This window comes from Salvelinus fontinalis, chromosome 20, assembly GCF_029448725.1.
Source record: "Salvelinus fontinalis isolate EN_2023a chromosome 20, ASM2944872v1, whole genome shotgun sequence".
NCBI classification, from domain to species: domain Eukaryota; kingdom Metazoa; phylum Chordata; class Actinopteri; order Salmoniformes; family Salmonidae; genus Salvelinus; species Salvelinus fontinalis.
The window spans coordinates 30,503,625-30,521,987 of record NC_074684.1 but is presented as its reverse complement, the minus strand read 5'-3'; the positions used below and the strand labels follow the sequence as shown (position 1 = coordinate 30,521,987).

Here is an 18,363-nt window from a genome sequence, read left to right as displayed (position 1 = left end):
GTGTTTCAGAATGGCGGTGATATTTGACCAGTCATTCACGCCTTCCTTTATTATTTTGTAGTCTTTTGTAGAAAATAGCTTACAGCAAAAACAATACACCGCGTTGTTTTAGATTGAGTATGAAAGCCAGCTCCTGGTAATCTTTTCCCCGTTTGACAGCTGTCTCTGTAATACGCCTGAATGAAAACCTCTTCTAGACTTGTCTTTCAGGTAAGACAAATTCAGTCCTGGTTTGAATGGACCTCTGCTCACTAACTCAGTCCTCATGAAGTCTGTTAAGACTGGGGGCCAATCTGCTGGGTCATTTGGTGGAGCAGCAACTGTTCTATTAGGGTCTGAGCTGCTGGTATCTGATGCTGGCTGTACACCTCTGGTTGTGCTAGTACTGGCTGAGGCTGCCTGTACTTCACCTGGGTCTGTGTTAGTACTGGCTGAGGCTGCCTGTACTTCACATGGGTCTGTGTTAGTACTGGCTGGGGCTGCCTGTACTTCACTTGGGTCTGTGTTAGTACTGGCTGAGGCTGCCTGTACTTCACCTGGGTCTGTTTTAGTACTGGCTGAGGCTGCCTGTACTTCACCTGGGTCTGTGTTAGTACTGGCTGAGGCTGCCTGTACTTCACCTGGGTCTGGGTTAGTACTGGCTGGGGCTGACGGTACTTCACCTGGGTCTGTGTTAGTACTGGCTGGGGCTGACGGTACTTCACCTGGGTCTGTGTTAGTACTGGCTGAGGCTGCCTGTACTTCACCTGGGTCTGTGTTAGTACTGGCTGAGGCTGCCTGTACTTCACCTGGGTCTGTGTTAGTACTGGCTGAGGCTGCCTGTACTTCACCTGGGTCTGTGCTAGTACTGGCTCAGGCTGCCTGTACTTCACCTGGGTCTGGGTTAGTACTGGCTGGGGCTGACAGTACTTCACCTGGGTCTGTGTTAGTTCTGGCTGGGGCTGACGGTACTTCACCTGGGTCTGTGTTAGTACTGGCTGGGGCTGCCTGTACTTCACCTGGGTCTGTGTTAGTACTGGCTGAGGCTGCCTGTACTTCACCTGGGTCTGTGTTAGTACTGGCTGGGGCTGCCTGTACTTCACCTGGGTCTGTGTTAGTACTGGCTGGGGCTGCCTGTACTTCACCTGGGTCTGTGTTAGTACTGGCTGGGGCTGACGGTACTTCACCTGCGTCTGTGTTAGTACTGGCTGAGGCTGCCTGTACTTCACCTGGGTCTGTGTTAGTACTGGCTGGGGCTGCCTGTACTTCACCTGGGTCTGTGTTAGTACTGGCTGGGGCTGCCTGTACTTCACCTGGGTCTGTGTTAGTACTGGCTGGGGCTGACGGTACTTCACCTGCGTCTCTGTTAGTACTGGCTGAGGCTGCCTGTACTTCACCTGGGTCTTGTCAGGACCCGGTGTGAGAAAGTCACTAATAATCGTCAGAACCCAGAAGATGAGGCAGACACAGCAGTACTAGAGACGGTGGTTTAATCAAAGGAAAGATCTTCCGGCAAAAATATAAATCCACAACGTCCAAAACAAAAGCCAAGAGACAAAAATAGATATCTTCCAAAATACAAAGAAAAACAAAGTAGTAAGAACAGCAAGGGAAAAAACAAACCTCAAAAGACTAATCCAAAATAAACAAGAACAATACCAGAGAACCTCTGGAAACTCCAACAAGAGAAAAAGTTAACGCTGGGGCTGGGTGCTAACGTACAAACACTGAGCAAAGAACTGAGGAACACACAGTGTTTAAATACTAACAAGGGAACGACATACAGGTGCAAACAATAATTAGAGCAAGGAAAAACAAAAGGTTCAAAAAAGGTGCAATGGGGACATCTAGTGACCAAAAACCAGAACAGTCCTGGCCAAAACCTGACAGGTCTGTGTTAGTACTGGCTGGGGCTGACAGTACTTCACCTGGGTCTGTGTTAGTACTGGCTGGGGCTGCCTGTACTTCACCTGGGTCTGTGTTAGTACTGGCTGGGGCTGACAGTACTTCACCTGGGTGTTAGTATTTGCTGAAGCCAGCTGTACTGGGTCTGTGTTAGTACTGTCTTGAGGCCAGCTGTACTGGGTCTGTGTTAGTACTGTCTGAGGCTGGATGTACTGGGTCTGTGTTAGTACTGGCTGAGGCTGGATGTACTGGGTCTGTGTTAGTTCTGTCTGAGGCCAGCTGTACTGGGTCTGTGTTAGTACTGTCTGAGGCTGGATGTACTGGGTCTGTGTTAGTACTGGCTGAGGCTGGATGTACTGGGTCTGTGTTAGTACTGTCTGAGGCTGGATGTACTGGGTCTGTGTTAGTACTGGCTGAGGCTGGATGTACTGGGTCTGTGTTAGTACTGTCTGAGGCTGGATGTACTGGGTCTGTGTTAGTACTGTCTGAGGCTGGATGTACTGGGTCTGTGTTATTACTGGCTGAGGCTGGATGTACTGGGTCTGTGTTTGTACTGTCTGAGGCTGCCAGTACTGGGTCTGTGTTAGTTCTGGCTGAGGCTGCCAGTACTGGGTCTGTGTTAGTACTGTCTGAGGCCAGCTGTACTGGGTCTGTGTTAGTTCTGGCTGAGGCTGGATGTACTGGGTCTGTGTTTGTACTGTCTGAGGCCAGATGTACTGGGTCTGTGTTAGTTCTGTCTGAGGCCAGATGTACTGGGTCTGTGTTAGTACTGTCTGAGGCCAGATGTACTGGGTCTGTGTTAGTTCTGGCTGAGGCTGCCAGTACTGGGTCTGTGTTAGTACTGTCTGAGGCCAGCTGTACTGGGTCTGTGTTAGTACTGTCTGAGGCCAGCTGTATTGGGTCTGTGTTAGTACTGGCTGAGGATGGATGTGGATCAACTGAGTCTGTGCTTGTACTGTCTGATGATTCAGCATCTCCTCTACTGACAAACTTAGGCACAGCACCTGTAAATTATAGATAACAATACTATTATTAATTTTATCAGCTGCATCAGGCCCATTCAAACTGGCTCCCCCAGATTTCCTTTTATACATTTTCAAATATAAAATACTATTTATACTATGGCTTGGCTGAATACTTGGTTAATATTTACTGAGAGATGTGCATCCATATTGCCCAGTATGCCCAGCTAATCAACGTTTATAAACGTTTAATATATAAATCAATATTCAATGTCAATCCAAGTGCCATCACGCCAATATATTGTCTGGACTGTTTCCCACAGAAGTTGCTGCTGGAAAGCGCAAATTTCATTTTGTGCACGCGCATATGAACGCATGTTCACGCGCGACGCGGTTATCTTTTCCAAGCTGCAGTTATAAACAAGGTTGCCTGTTGGCGTTTATTCACTCTCACTTTTGTCAGGCACAAAGTCACAGAACACAGCCCTGGAAATGGCTGGCAAGCAAGACACAGACAGACCAAGAGATGCACTGCCCAGCTAGGTTAGCAAAACAGACAGTACTAGAGAGAGATGCACTGCCCAGCTAGGTTAGCAAAACAGACAGTACTAGAGAGAGATGCACTGCCCAGCTAGGTTAGCAAAACAGACAGTACTAGAGAGAGATGCACAGCAAGCAAACACATCAACTTAACGTTACTGTTATTTGCTGACATCAAACTTGGAGAGGAGAGAACACAAGTTTACCTGATCGCTGTTCCCACAATTCACTCTCATGGTGTTTTTTTGTTCTCTTTTCGTGACCAGAAGGATAGTTCCGATTCATCCTCTCATCCAAGTTGTAAACACTGACACGCGCTTTGACACGAGAGGGAGGCGGAGCCCTTGCGTAATTTGCGGAACCGCCCAGCTCTGGTAAACGTGAACTCAACCAACCTCAAAGTTAATCTGAACAGCGCCCACAAATAATCATACAAACAATTTCAAAATAAAGACAAAGTAAGACAGCCACCAGCTATTAGTAACTGCACATCAACGGCAATGTTAGGACAACCAGCTTTACGCCTCGATCACACCGACAGTGTTATTGAGCTAAATGGTACGCAGTTTCTGAATAAACTCAGCAAAAAAAGAAACGTCCTCTCAATGTCAACTGCGTTTATTTTCAGCAAACTTAACATGTGTAAATATGTGTACCAACATAACAAGATTAAACAACTGAGACATAAACTGAACAAGTTCCACAGACATGTGACTAACAGAAATTGAATAATGTGTCCCTGAACAAAGGGGGGGTCAAAATCAAAAGTAACATTCAGTATCTGGTGTGGCCACCAGCTGCATTAAGTACTGCAGTGCATCTCCTCCTCATGGACTACACTGGACTTGCCAGTTCTTGCAGTGAGATGTTACCCCACTCTTCCAGCAAGGTACCTGCAAGTTCCCGGACATTTCTGTGGGGAATGGCCCTAGCCCTTACCCTCCGATCCAACAGGTCCCAGACGTGCTCAATGGGATTGAGATCCGGGCTCTTCGCTGGCCATGGCAGAACACTGACAATCCTGTCTTGCAGCAAATCACGCACAGAACGAGCAATATGGCCGGTGGCATTGTCATGCTGCAGGCACTACAATACATTAAGGACAGGAATGTGATTCTCCAGTCAGGAAAAATCTCACTTGACACAGAGGCAGCCAATATCAGAGCCTTAAAGGAAGAGATGCAGGCTCTTAGAGATGGATGGGAGTCTCTCCTGTCTGAGGCAATACTGATTGCTACGCAAATGGATGTTGTACCTCAATTTAGCAAGGAACACAGCCGCCAGAGGAAAAGGAAGAGATTCCATGATGAGACTTCTCAAGAGGAGACCGCTCAGGACAGTGCAGCAACGGTTTTCAGAACACAGTGTTTTTTACTGCTATGGACAACATCATACGTGACTTGGACACAAGGTTCCACACCACTACAAAAATTGTAGAATCATTTTCTGCTGTTCTGAAAGTTGGGCAGATTAGTGAGGATAAATTCCCTTCTGTGTACCAACCACTGATCATGAAGTATTCCAGAGATCTTACACCGGAGTTTCAAAATGAAGTAAGACACCTGAACACTGTATATGCTGCCACTTTCCCTCCTAACTTGTCCCCTCTTTGTCTCCTGGATGCAATTTGTAAGATGCAGTTGCAAAGCATTTTTGGAGAAGTGTGCATTGCTTTACGTATATTTTGCACACTGCCTGTGACTTGCTAGTGGCAAGAGAGCTTTCAGTAAGCTTAAACTGAAACTATTTTAGGTCCACTATGTCCCAGGAGAGGCTTTGCAGTCTTGCCATGCTGTCCATTGAAAGTCAGTTAGCTAGAAAGCTGGACTTCAAAGACTTGATCAGTGACTTCTAGCAAGAAGGCTCGACACTGGGCTCTTGGTGAGTAAGGCTGAGCAAGGGCCAGTGATAACTGTTAAATGACATGGCTATGGGTATTGGATCACTACACACATGATGCCCACAGGCTGAGAACAAGACTGAGAACAGACTAAGAACAAGATATATCTCAAAGTAATGGCTGGATTGCCATAAAATGTGTTGTGCACAGTCAAGACCCCAAGTGGAAGAAACGTATTGATTTGATGACCTAGTGACCTTTCCCCTAGCGCCACCATCAGGCCTTTTCATTTCCATATTGTTTTCCATTTCCCATTTCCACTTTTACAGCTGCTTATTTTCTAGTTGGTATGTATACTTTGTTCAAAAATCTGCTGCTGATTTTATTATTTGGTTTGTTGTATCATTCTATAGATGATAATGTTAATTTATTTTAATTGAAGGTTAATATATATTTAATTAATATTTATTTTAAGTTATTCATGAATGTTAAGAGAATTTTCCATTCAAGAATTGTACCATTAAAATTACATTTAGACTGTAAAAGATGTCCTTTAGCACATTTCTTATAGAGGGTATCAGTCTTGCATCAAATAGTGAATTCCACTGAATGCAGAATGTTGCATGTATGTCTGCACAGTGTTATATTTTCACTGCTCACTGTCAGTAAATATCGTACAGTAAATATTGGACTATAAGAGAGTTACAAGCCTGCAACGATAGAGTTATTTAAAGCTTTGAACGGGTCGATTGGCTTCTGGAGGTGTGTGGTTACAGCAATTGCGCAGGGTTTGAGTGGCCTGTGGTGGTGGGGCCCAATGTGATATTTTTTCATGGGGCCCAAAATCCCTGGAGTGCCTCTGCCGACGATTATCCTTTTAAATCCAAGTCACATTAAGATAGATTTATAATTAGAACATAACCAAACCTCATCACCTTATGTACCCCCCCCCCCCCTCCCCCCCTGTGGCAGGAAGTGACATCCCCAAAAACACAAACTATAAGCCTAAAACACTTAAATGGCTCCTAGCTACTGTCTGTCCCTAACACTACGACTACATCTGAATCTGAAACTAAATCATATAAAATAAAAATAACAATTATTTTATAAAACTCTAATAAATAAAAACTATTACAAAATCACAAAACTATAATAACCTTGGAGCTGAAGGATGGGTCTGGAGAAATGTAACCACTCTCAAGTTCATGATATGATATCAACATTATAGTTTTAACCGTGTTGTGAGGCTATACAGTGTTTGTTTACAACCATATTTTTTACAAACAAAGGAGTAAAACAAGATCATATTTTGGGTTCAGGTGGTGTTAGACAGTTGAACCAAGCTCATGAGGCATGTGTTTGTTATATTCTTCAAGAATCAATGGCTATGTATGGTTAATTTAATTTCAGTCCAAAAATTGATGTATCAATCACAGATTGCCCCTTTAAAAGGCATAACATATTTTTTACAATAGGCCTACATTACTGCCTTTACCCATTCACTAGGTTTTCGACAACAACGTCTCCCTTCGCTCATCCAATCCAATTCAATACCCAAAGCCGATCAATATGAATATATTATCCTAGGTTGCGTCACACGGTATCCCACCCGCGCTGCTGCTTATCCAACCGCAGTGAACCCTCGTGCGGAGGATACTTGATACTGCGCTTTGCAGGCTTCTATAGCAGCAGTGTGATGCATAGCCTAGGTGTGATGTACAGCTGATGCACAGGCTTGAAAATAACGCAGCTGAGTTTGTGTCTATTTGTAATGGTTTTTCTACTTTTCTCTTATCTTGAATTCGCTTTTGACGCTCCGTGTCTAGGAAATTTGTTCGCGACTGAATTACCGTTTCCAAGAGTGGATGCTGGATAAATGTGTTGGAGCATTTGTAGGATTTCTAAATTCTGAAAGAAATGCAGGTAGGCTATTGTCAAAAAAAACGTGAACATTTTACTTCAATTGGAAACTTTTCATCTGTTCTTATATTTCTGGAAAATGTTTATGGTTCGATTTTCATACGGATGCCCTGGTCTAAGTCGGTTGTTCAGCTTGCCAATACTTTTGCTGTTATTTTTTGTCTTCTCTTAGGTCTGGTAAACCCAGTGTCCATTTGAGATGTCCGAAATCCATAATAACCATAATTATAATCAAAGTCGACCCAGCATCACACGTGGCAGTGATTATGTGTGGCAGTATGAATATTATGACGATGACGAGCCCGTGTCTTTCGAGGGTCTCAAGGCTCATCGATGTGAGTGACATCTTATTTTACTAAACGCCTGCCCTGGCCTCTTAATGAAACGCTAGATAAATCAATTGATTGAGTGTGTGTTGCGCGTGTGTACATTACATTTTGTCGGCGTGCATTTGTCGCTGTGAGTGTGTGTCTGCGCGCGTGCATGTTTGTTTACACTCCCACCACGTCTATCCTCTATGTTAATTGGGTTTCTATAATTGCATCAGGCAGCTGCTTCCCTAATTGTAATGCTCCTTTTTTCCAAATCAGTGGGACCCCACTGGACACAAACTGGTTCAATCAACCTTGTTTCAACATCATTTGTCAACATATTGTGATGTGAAATCTATATGGAAAATACAGTGGATTTGCAAAAAGTCATCAACTGTTGTTTTGAGTGAAAATTCAACCACAGGATTATGTCATTATGGTAACCAATTTTCAACAAACCTCATAAAATATGTTGAATTTGTACCTTTGAAGCAACATCAGATACTCTATGCAATATCTGCTATAAGAAAAAAGTATAAACTGGGTGGTTCGAGCCCTGAATGCTGATTTTTTTTATTTTCATTTCACCTTTATTTAACCAGGTAGGCTAGTTGAGAACAAGTTCTCATTTGCAACTGCGACCTGGCCAAGATAAAGCATTGATTGGCTGACAGCCGTGGTATATCAGACCTTATAACACGGGTATGACATTTTATTTTTACTGCTCTAATTACGTTGGTAACCAGTTTATAATAGCAATAAGGCACCTCAGGGATTTGTGATATATGGCCAATATACCACGGCTATGAGCTGTGTCCTGGCACTCCGCGATGCGCCGTGTATAAGAACAGCCCTTAGCCGTGATATATTGGCCATATACCACACCCCCTCGTGCCTTATTGCTTAATTATAAACTGGGCAGCACTTCCTACTGGAGAGTTGAGCTATCTACAGCTATCCCTTTGGTCTTCCATCCAGGGTTTTAACCAAGCCCAGCTTAGAAATTTTTCACTGACTATTACCAATGTGAGAATGATTTGAGAAATCTACACCTAATAGATTCACTGTTGCGATCAAAGTAATTCCAAAGGGTAAGTTTAACAGAGCAAATTAAATGTTACAATATTTCAATCATCTAAACTCAGCAAAAAAGGAAACGTCCCTTTTTCAGGACCCTGTCTTTCAAAGAATTTGTTTCCCATGCTTGTTCAATGAACCATAAAAAATTAATGAACATGCACCTGTGGAACAGCTTAGGCAATTAAGGTCACAGTTACGAAAACTTAGGACACTAAAGAGGCCTTTCTACTGACTGAAAAACACCAAAATAAAGATGCCCAGGGTCCCTGTTCATCTGTGTGAATGTGCCTTAGGTATGCTGCAAGGAGGCATGAGGACTGCAGATGTGGCCAGGGCAATAAATTGCAATGTCTGTACTGTGAGACGCCTAAAACAGCGTTACAGGGATACAGGACGGACAGCTGATCATGGCAGACCACGTGTCACAACACCTGCACAGGATCGGTACATCCGAACATCACATCTGTGGGACAGGTACAGGATGGCAACAACAACTGCCCAAGTTACACCAGGAACGCACAATCCCTCCATCAGTGCTCAGGCTGTCCGCAATAGGCTGAGAAAGGCTGGACTGAGGGCTTGTAGGCCTGTTGTAAGGCAGGTCCTCACCAGACATCACCGGCAACAACGTCGCCTATGGGCACAAACCCACCGTCGCTGGACCAGATAAGACTGGCAAAAAGTGCTCTTCACTGCCGAGTTGCCGGTGATCTTCAAATTTGCCGATTTATCGTCAAAGGAATGAGTGTTACACCGAGGCCTGTACTCTGGAGCGGTATCGATTTGGAGGTGGAGGGTCCGTCATGGTCTGGGGCGGTATGTCACAGCATCATCGGACTGAGCTTGTTGGCATTACAGGCATTCTCAAGGCTGTGCGTTACAGGGAAGACATCTTCCTCCCTCATGTGGTACCCTTCCTGCAGGCTCATCCTGACATGACCCTCCAGCATGACAATGCCACCAGCCATCTGCTTGTTCTGTGCAGTTCTCCTGCAAGACAGGAATGTCAGTGTTCTGCCATGGCCAGCGAAGAGCCCGGATCTCAATCCCATTGAGCACGTCTGGGACCTGTTGGATCGGAGAGTGAGGGCTAGGGCCATTTCCCACAGAAATGTCCGGGAACATGCAAGTGCCTGGGTGGAAGAGTGGGGTAACATCTCACAGCAAGAACTGGCAAGTCTGGTGCAGTCCATGAGGAGGAGATGCACTGCAGTACTTAATGCAGCTGGTGGCCACACCAGATACTGACTGTTACTTTGATTTTGCCCCCCCCCCCCCCCCCCCCTTTGTTCAGGTACACATTATTCTGTTAGTCACATGTCTGTGGAACTTGTTCAGTTTGTTTCAGTTGTTGAATCTTGTTATGTTCATACAAATATTTACACATGTTAAGTTTGCTGAATATAAACGCAGTTGACAGTGAGGGGACGTTTCTTTTTTTGCTGAGTTTATATTCAATTATGTTATTTAGGACTAAAGCAGTTAGGAAGTTATCAACAGCTATTGTTTAAATTCATCCCGGGATTTAAAAAAATAGCCAATGCCTATAGGCCTAGGGTTTCAAGCTTAGGTTTACAGTGCCTTGCAAAAGTATTCACCCCCCTTGGCGTTTTTCCTATTGCATTACAACCTGTAATTTAAATTGATTTTTATTTGGATTTTATGTAATGGACATACACAAATAGTCCAAATTTGTGAAGTGAAATGAAAAAAAATACTTTTTTCTAAAAAATAACAAACGGAAAAGTGCATGTGTTTTCACCCCCTTTGCTCTGAAGCCCCTAAATAAGATCTGGTGCAAACAACTACCTTCAGAAGTCACATAATTAGTTAGATTGCACACTGGTAGACTTTATTTAATTATCACATGATCTCAGTATATATAAACCTGTTCTGAAAGGCCCCAGAGTCTGCAACACCACTAAGCAAGGGGCACCACCAAGCAAGTGGCACTATGAAGACCAAGGAGCTCTCCAAACAGGTCAGGGACAAAGTTATGGAGAAGAACAGATCAGGGTTGGGTTATAAAAAAAATCTAACTTTGAACATCCCACGGAGCACCATTAAATCCATTATTAAAAAATGGAAAAAATATGACACCACAACCAACCTGCCAAAGAGGGCCGCCCACCGAAACTTGCAGACCAGGCAAGGAGGGCATTAATCAGAGAGGAAACAAAGAGACTAAAGATAACCCTGAAGGAGCTGCAAAGCTCCACAGTGGAGATTGGAGTATCTGTCCATAGGACCACTTTAAGCCGTACACTCCACAGAGCTGGGAATTATGGAAGAGTGGCCAGAAAAAAATAAGCAAACATGTTTGGTGTTCGCCAAAAGGTATGTGGGAGACTCCCCAAACATATGGAGATTGAACTCTGGACAGATGAGACTAAAATTGAGCTTTTTGGCCATCAAGGAAAACACTATATCTGGCGCAAACCCAACACCTCTCATCACCCAGAGAATACCATCCACACAGTGAAGCATGGTGGTGGCAGCATGCTGTGGGGATGTTTTTCATCGGCAGGGACTGGGAATTGAAGGAATGGTGGATGGTGCTAAATACAGGCAAATTCTTGAGGGGAAACCTGTTTCAGTCTTCCAGAGATTTGAGACTGGGACGGAGGTTCACCTTCCAGCAGGACAATGACCCTAAGCATACTGCTAAAGCAACACTTGAGTGGTTTAAGGGGAAACATTTAAATGTCTTGGAATGGTCTAGTCAAAGCCCAGACCTCAATCCAATTGAGAATCTGTGGTTTGACTTAAAGATTGCTGTACACCAGCGAAACCCATCCAACTTGAAGTAGCTGGAGCAGTTTTGCCTTGAAGAATGGGAAAAATCCTAGTGGATAGATGTGCCAAGTTTATAGAGACATACTACAAGAGACGGTGGTGGGGGGTGAAAACTTGAGGGGGCATAACTATTCTGTTTTTTTTGTCTTATTTCTTGTTTGTTCACAATAAAAAATATTTTGCATCTTCAAAGTGGTAGGCATTTTGTATAAATCAAATGATAAAAACCCCACAAAAATCAATTTTAATTCCAGGTTGTAAGGCAACAAAATAGGAAAAATGCCAAGGTGGGTGAATACTTTCGCAAGCCGCTGTATATCAAATGGAATCGGCAAGTTAATAATACATATGTTGCATTCACTTCTCCATCTCATCCAGAAATCTCTCCAAAACAATCTTACTGTATTTAAAGAGAGGGAATAAGAGAAACGTGAAAGACAGAGGGAGAGATGGAGATGATGTAACATCTTCCAACGCAGTGTGCTTGTTTTACAACTTAATGACTATTCACTGACCGGAACTGGACCATAATTCCTTGTTGATCTGATGTTGCAGACTCCATCGTCATCGGCTTCTGGGTGGGACTAGCCGTGTTCGTCGTCTTCATGTTCTTCGTCCTCACCCTGCTGACCAAGACAGGAGCCCCGCACCAAGAGTGAGTTGAAAACAGCCCCTCTTTCCCCCCCTAAACCGTACAATCTGTCTACCCCATCTACGGTCCCCTTTTCCCCTGAAACCCTCTACCCCTTACCTCTCCCACTTTGCTGAGAGCCCTTCCAGCACCATGGACAGCCCCAGAAACTAGCATTGCGGTTTCAAGGCCTTTTTCTCAATTGTCTGTCTGTCCTCTCCTTGCCTCCTCCGGTATCTGCACTAATCTAAAATAATTGAGCAGGTGAAAGCCAGCCTAATGATGAGCTTCCACTATATTGTTTTCACCTGCCAAGTCTTTTCTAATCAGTGCAAATGAAGAAGACCCGAGGAGAGAACAGATTTTTAGACAATTGAGACAGAGCCAAAGACCGATTCCCTCCTTGATCATATCCAACCGCCTTACCTACCGCACTGCAGAACAACTGTGGCTAAAATGTTGCTTTTTGGTTAATATGCCATCAGCAGGATTTCCGTTAGTAGATAATAAATAAGAAAGAGAGGTATATGTCAAGGAGAAATAAGGAGCTTTATCTTAATCTGTTTATATTAAATTGTCTCTGCATCAATCCATTAAGTCTCACCTCTCGAGGCTGTTTCATGGCACTTTAGAGGCAGATGGCTTGGCTCTGGAGTGGAAGCACACTAACACTAGAGCTTCCATTAACACACTGGTGACACACTGGTGTGGAGGTAAGTCTCAATGGAAAAAGCACCATTTGTGCTGTCTTGCTCACTCCCATATGGTTATTGGCACAAACAGATCTGGGACCAGGTTAGGAAAGGCTACCTTTGAAATTAAAACATCTAGTAATCACCCAGTGAATATAATCTGTTCTCTCCGTAATGTGATAAATCATCAACCTGTTAAGATTATGAATCCTGAATCACACAATCTAATAAAGGATTCAATCAAAATGTTGGATTATAAGACATTCACAAGAGCTATATTGCTGTCCTTGAAAATAATATAAATTAATTAAAAAATCTATGTGATGACGTTGAATCAACGTGGGAAAAGTATTGGATTTGCAAAAAGTCCAAAAGTCAGGTAATTTTGTATTTTTTTCACCCAACTTTTAACCTAAATACAATGATATGGTCACATTTTTGCTGTTGATTTCACGTTAAATTGACGTTAGTTGACAACTCAACCAAATGTAAATCTAGACTTGAACTGATGTCTGTGCCCAGTGGGTTCTCTCCTCTTCATCTTGCGCACATCCTCGCCACTTCTCTGCTCTTTCATAGACTTCTCTCTGCCCTCTCCTTTCCATCCATCCATCCTCATAATCTTTCCTAAAGTCCCATTAAATTGAATTTCTCGCCACTCCTAACCTTCCCCTCTCCCCTATCTTCTTCAACTAACCTCGCCCCTTCTCTCTTATCCTCTCCTCTCTTTCTAACCTCCTCCTCTCTCCTTTTATCCCTACTCTTCCCTCCTCTCTAACCCCCCCCCCCCTCTCCACACTAACCCCCTCTGTGAGAGAGCTGGGCATTACTCTAACACTTAAAAAGCTTAAAATCGGACTGAGAATGTCCTGTTTAAAATTACTTAATTTAAAAAAAGCTGCAGTAGCAGAGTAAGTTAAACATACAAACCTGGCAGCTAAAACTGATATGGCTCACCGTAGTTAAAAGTAGTTCTGAAAACACAGGACATGGTGTTATAAATCCTTTGTGCCAATTGTTGATTGTGAGCACTAACTTAAAATCTGCTTGATGTTGTTGAGATGGGGATAAGGCAGATATTTCATTGGTGTTTTCAAGTGGGCACCTTCCATATTAAATGTTTCGTTGATGAGTCCACAGCATTTCCAGAAGGCTCAACAGTGAATTCTGGTATCCCAGAACCAGCCCCCTCTATACCTGCTCAATCTCCTTCCCGCTCACTTTGAGGCCCATCTGGGTTATTTTCTCTTCGGCCGGAGCCACTGGCTGCCCCTTTCAGCATCCTCTGAAGTTGCCTTGATGGTTTGACATAAGGCTTGGCAGTGGATCCCAAGGTCCTTCAGCAACCTGGTAGTAGATGTTGCCACAAATACACGACACCCAACCTCCACTGGGCAGACTCTTGCTTTCTAGCCTCCCTGCTCTGTATCCACTGCAAGCTCAGCCTCTTCTTCTCGTATGCCTCGTCCACCTTATCCTCCCAAAGCACTGTTAACTCCACAAAGTAGAGAGCGCACAGAGACTGTGACCATAGTAGACCATAGTACCAGGTTTGGTCTTAGGTTGGTAACAGCTGTTGTATCAGATGGAACTGTGAGGCATTGGCCCACATCCGTCAGCATTTTCCATTCTCTGTCCTTGGAAAGAGATTTCTACGATTTTGTTCTCCTCCGTGGACAAATGCTTTTTGTTGCATAGGGTCGAGTGTTCTGGGAGGCAAGGCATTGATGGTTGTTCACTTGGTTTCAAAGCTTCAGCTTGGCAGGATTGATGGACCTGTCAATGCTCTTGAGTCCTCTGATGGTCTACTGCCTTAGCACCTGGGCTTGGTCTGTGTCCTTGAGGCTTGCATCATGCCATATTCACCTGGGCTTGGTCAAGGTCAATTCTGGTGTTCTGAAGAGTCGCAGGTCATGGAAGTTTGCCTTGACAAGGGTTGTGATGGACTCTGGAACCTTGAAGAAATCGAATGCTGCCCAGAGGAGATTGTGTGGAACTGAGCCAAATGCAGTGGTGAGGTCAAGGAACATGGTGTGGAGATCTCTGACTTCTATTAACTGGACCAATAGAAACAGTTGACAATGAACACATGGCTGCAATTGGTTGAAAATTAAGGAAAATATTTAGTTACTGGTACGTTTGGCTCTATAAAAACTTGGAATAAATACACTTTAAAATTAAGGTCTCTATTGAAGGCATCTCTTTCACACACTCCCTCTCTCCTTGTAACATCTCGCTCTCTATTCTCCCTCCCCAACAGAAACCCGGAGCTGTGCGAGAAGCGCCACCGGCTGGGGAACTGCGTCGTGGACATCCGCTGCCCCCAGGGGGACTCCCTGGCCGACGAGGACAAGGCCTTCTCGCGCCCCCTTCTGGACGAATCACGCTCCTTCTTCTACATCAGCAAGGAGAAGCAGGGGAGAGGGGGAGCAGGGGGTGGATGTGGGCCGCATAGGGTCCGCGGGAGGCTGGGCGGACGCAGCTCCTTCGGGTTGGAGGAGATGGGGGAGGCGGGGGAAGCCAGCGAGCGGGGAGACGGCGGTATCGACCTCCAGGGACTTCCGGAGGAGGGAAAGTCAGAGAGGGAACACAGCTTCCTGTCGCACCACTTCGACATTCCCAACTTTGTGAACTCGGAGCACAGCTCAATGATGGGAGAGGATGATCTGCTGCTCTGTGAGCCGCCCGTCCTCCTGGACAGCCAATCGTGCGGTCAGGATGGCCACCACGTCATCAGCTGAGGCCCCGCTCCCTCCACATACATCAGTGACATCATTATTGGAGATATGTTACCATAGCAATACTTGAGTTCCAAATGGCCTCTGCTCATTTCTTTTATAGGAGTGTGGACTAACAGGTACTGTAAAGTTACACTGACCTCACCCATGACTACCAGGGTTGTGTTCATTAGGGCATGCAACCGAAAACATTTTGCAACATAAAAACAAACATTTGTGTTTCTTATTGGACAATTCCAGTTAGTCCCGCCCTGTTTTAGTCCGTTTTCCTGTGTTTGGGACCTCATGAACATGACCTAGCTCTTTTCCATCTGGCTATTGGCAGAAAATACTCTTTACAAACCACCATCAGCCCCTGGTGAACCTTACTTGTTAGCTTGTACTAATAGGTTGACACAGGGTGACAATGTTTTTTGCAAGGGAGAATATTCTCAAGTGGAAACTTCAGCGACTTTTTTAACTTGACCTTTATTTAACCTTTATTTAACTAGACAAGTCAGTTAAGAACAAATTCTTATTTTCAATGACGGCCTAGGAACAATGGGTTAACTGCCTTGTTCAGGGGCAGAATGACAGATTTTTACCTTGTCGGCTTGGGGATTCGATCTAGCAACCTTCCGGTTACTAGTTCAATGCTCTAACCATCACAAACCATTACTTTATCTTAATGGCTAACTCATGAATTCATTTTATAAGTATGGGCTGGATGACACTACACAGGAGAGATGAGATGCCTCTTTATGAGAAACCATCTCATAAAGATTGAATTAAAAAGCAGAGAGGGGGTTGGAGAAGAGCGAGAGACTGTGTGGAATATATATTGATGAACACTAGTCTTCCGTTGCCCTTGTCGTATCTCGACTGAGACATTTTCCAGACAGAAACATCATCAGACACTAAAGAAGCAGGTTCTAAATATATAAATGCATGTATAAATACTGTTAATGTATAGATGATAATACAAGTAATATAAACCATCAGACATGAGTCTCTGAGTTTTTTTTGTTTACAGGTATATTACACTAGCATAGCATAAACAGCTAATTAAAGTCTTAGGCCAGCTTCAGAACCTGCAGATGCATCTAATCTAAGCTTTCTTTGCTTTAATTCATCTTTATGAAAGAACAAACCTTTCATAATACAAACACATTAGTCAATAACAAGATGACAAAAGAGGTACAAGGAGATTGTCTCATTGTAAGTTAGAGGAGATGACTCATCCTGCATTCATCTTGCAAAGACTAGCCTGCGTCCCAAATGGCACCCTATTCCCTTTAGTGCACTACTTTTGACCAGGGCCCTATGTTTAACTTGGGTCAAATGTTTCGGGTAGCCTTCCACAAGGTGAATTTTGGCCCATTCCTCCTGACAGAGCTGATGTAACTGAGTCAGGTTTGTAGGCCTCCTTGCTCGCACACGCTTTTTCAGTTCTGGCCACAAATTTTCTATGAGATTGAGGTCAGGGCTTTGTGATGGCCACTCCAATACCTTGACTTTGTTGTCTTTAAGCCATTTTGCCACAACTTTGGAAGTATGCTTGGGGTCATTGTCCATTTGGACAACAAACATAATGATGGTCATTATGGCCAAACAGTTCTATTTGGTTTCATCAGACCAGAGGACATTTCTCCAAAAAGTACAATCTTTGTCCCCATGTGCAGTTGCAAACCGTAGTCTGGCTTTTTTATGGTGGTTTTGGAGCAGTCTTCTTTGCTGAGCGGCCTTTCAGGTTATGTCAATTATAGGACTCGTTTTACTGTGGATATAGATACTTTTGCACCTGTTTCCTCCAGCATCTTCACAAGGTCCTTTGCTATTGTTCTGGGATTGATTTGCACTTTTTGCACCAAAGTACATTCATCTCTAGGAGACAGAACGCGTCTCCTTCCTGAGCGGTATGACGGTTGCGTGGTCCAATGGTGTTTATACTTGCGTACTATTGTTTGTACAGATGAACGTGGTACGTTCAGGCGTTTGGAAATTGCTCCCAAGGATGAACTAGACTTGTGGAGGTCTACAATCTTTTTTTCTGAGGTCTTGGCTGACTTGATGTCAAGCAAAGAGGCACTGAGTTTGAAGGTAGGCCTTGAAATAGATCCACAGGTACACCTCCTATTGACCCAAAATGATGTCAATTAGCCAAACAGAAGCTTCTAAAGCCATGACATCATTTTCTGGAATTTTCCAAGCTGTTTAAAAGCACAGTCAACTTAGTGTATGTAAACTTCTGACCCAGGGGAATTGTGATAGTGAATTATAAGTGAAATAATCTGTAAACAATTGTTGGAAAAAGTACTTGTGTCATGCACAAAGTAGATGTCCTAACCAACTTGCCAAAACTATAGTTTGTTAACAAGAAATTTGTGGAGTGGTTGAAAAATTAGTTTTAATGACTCCGACCTAAGTGTATGTAAACTTCCGACTTCAACTGTATCTGCATGGAAGCAAAAGGGTTCTCCTATGGGGACAGCCGAAAAATCATTTTGGAACCTTTTTTCTAAGAGTGGACCGTTGTCCCTTGACAAATTTAATGTTGGCAAAAACAGAACTCAGTTTTGCTTTATGGAGGACAGTTATCACTAGTATGGAGGGAAATTTGTTTTCATCGTGTTCTTTCTTTCTCACACTCTCTGTAACACTCTCTCTCACACACACACTAAAAGTCTCTTTCTCTAAGTCCTGTTAGGTGTTGTAGAGTAGCTAACATTTTTGAGACCATTGGTGATGCATCAGAGCCCCACCTGTTATAGTTTTGATTTGTTGACTGTTTTGCATGTTATTTTGGCATTAATACGTGTCACATATCAGTTTGCAAGCAATGTAAAAAAACAACAATAATTGAGTTAATAAAGCTGCATATAAACATGGTCTCTTTTTTGTTTTCTTAAGTAAGGCAGCTCCAAAATGCAGGTCTTTCAGCCTAGCTCAGTGCTTTTTGAGGTGGTAGGGCAGCCAGCGGAAAATAATGT

The 18,363-nt window shown here is 43.8% G+C and overlaps 1 protein-coding gene across 1 annotated transcript; it reads left to right on the top strand.

The window, feature by feature from the left end:
- Positions 1-6,849: 6,849 nt before the first annotated feature.
- LOC129817709 (melanocortin-2 receptor accessory protein 2A-like) lies at positions 6,850-18,257 on the top strand. Its single transcript, XM_055873207.1, has 4 exons — positions 6,850-7,149; positions 7,319-7,481; positions 11,889-11,988; positions 14,917-18,257. The coding sequence occupies exons 2-4, from the start codon at positions 7,346-7,348 to the stop codon at positions 15,395-15,397; spliced, it is 717 nt and encodes a 238-aa protein (XP_055729182.1). The 5' UTR covers positions 6,850-7,149; positions 7,319-7,345; the 3' UTR covers positions 15,398-18,257.
- The last annotated feature ends 106 nt before the right edge of the window (positions 18,258-18,363 follow it).

What these genes read in the sequence shown, in the direction of transcription:
- LOC129817709 (XM_055873207.1), top strand. Translation starts at nt 7,346, where the DNA reads ATGTCCGAAATCCATAATAACCATAATTATAATCAAAGTCGACCCAGC. An exon ending in GGGTCTCAAGGCTCATCGAT is followed by an intron (nt 7,482 to 11,888) that starts GTGAGTGACATC and finishes CTGATGTTGCAG; the next exon opens with ACTCCATCGTCATCGGCTTC. An exon ending in ACAGGAGCCCCGCACCAAGA is followed by an intron (nt 11,989 to 14,916) that starts GTGAGTTGAAAA and finishes CCTCCCCAACAG; the next exon opens with AAACCCGGAGCTGTGCGAGA.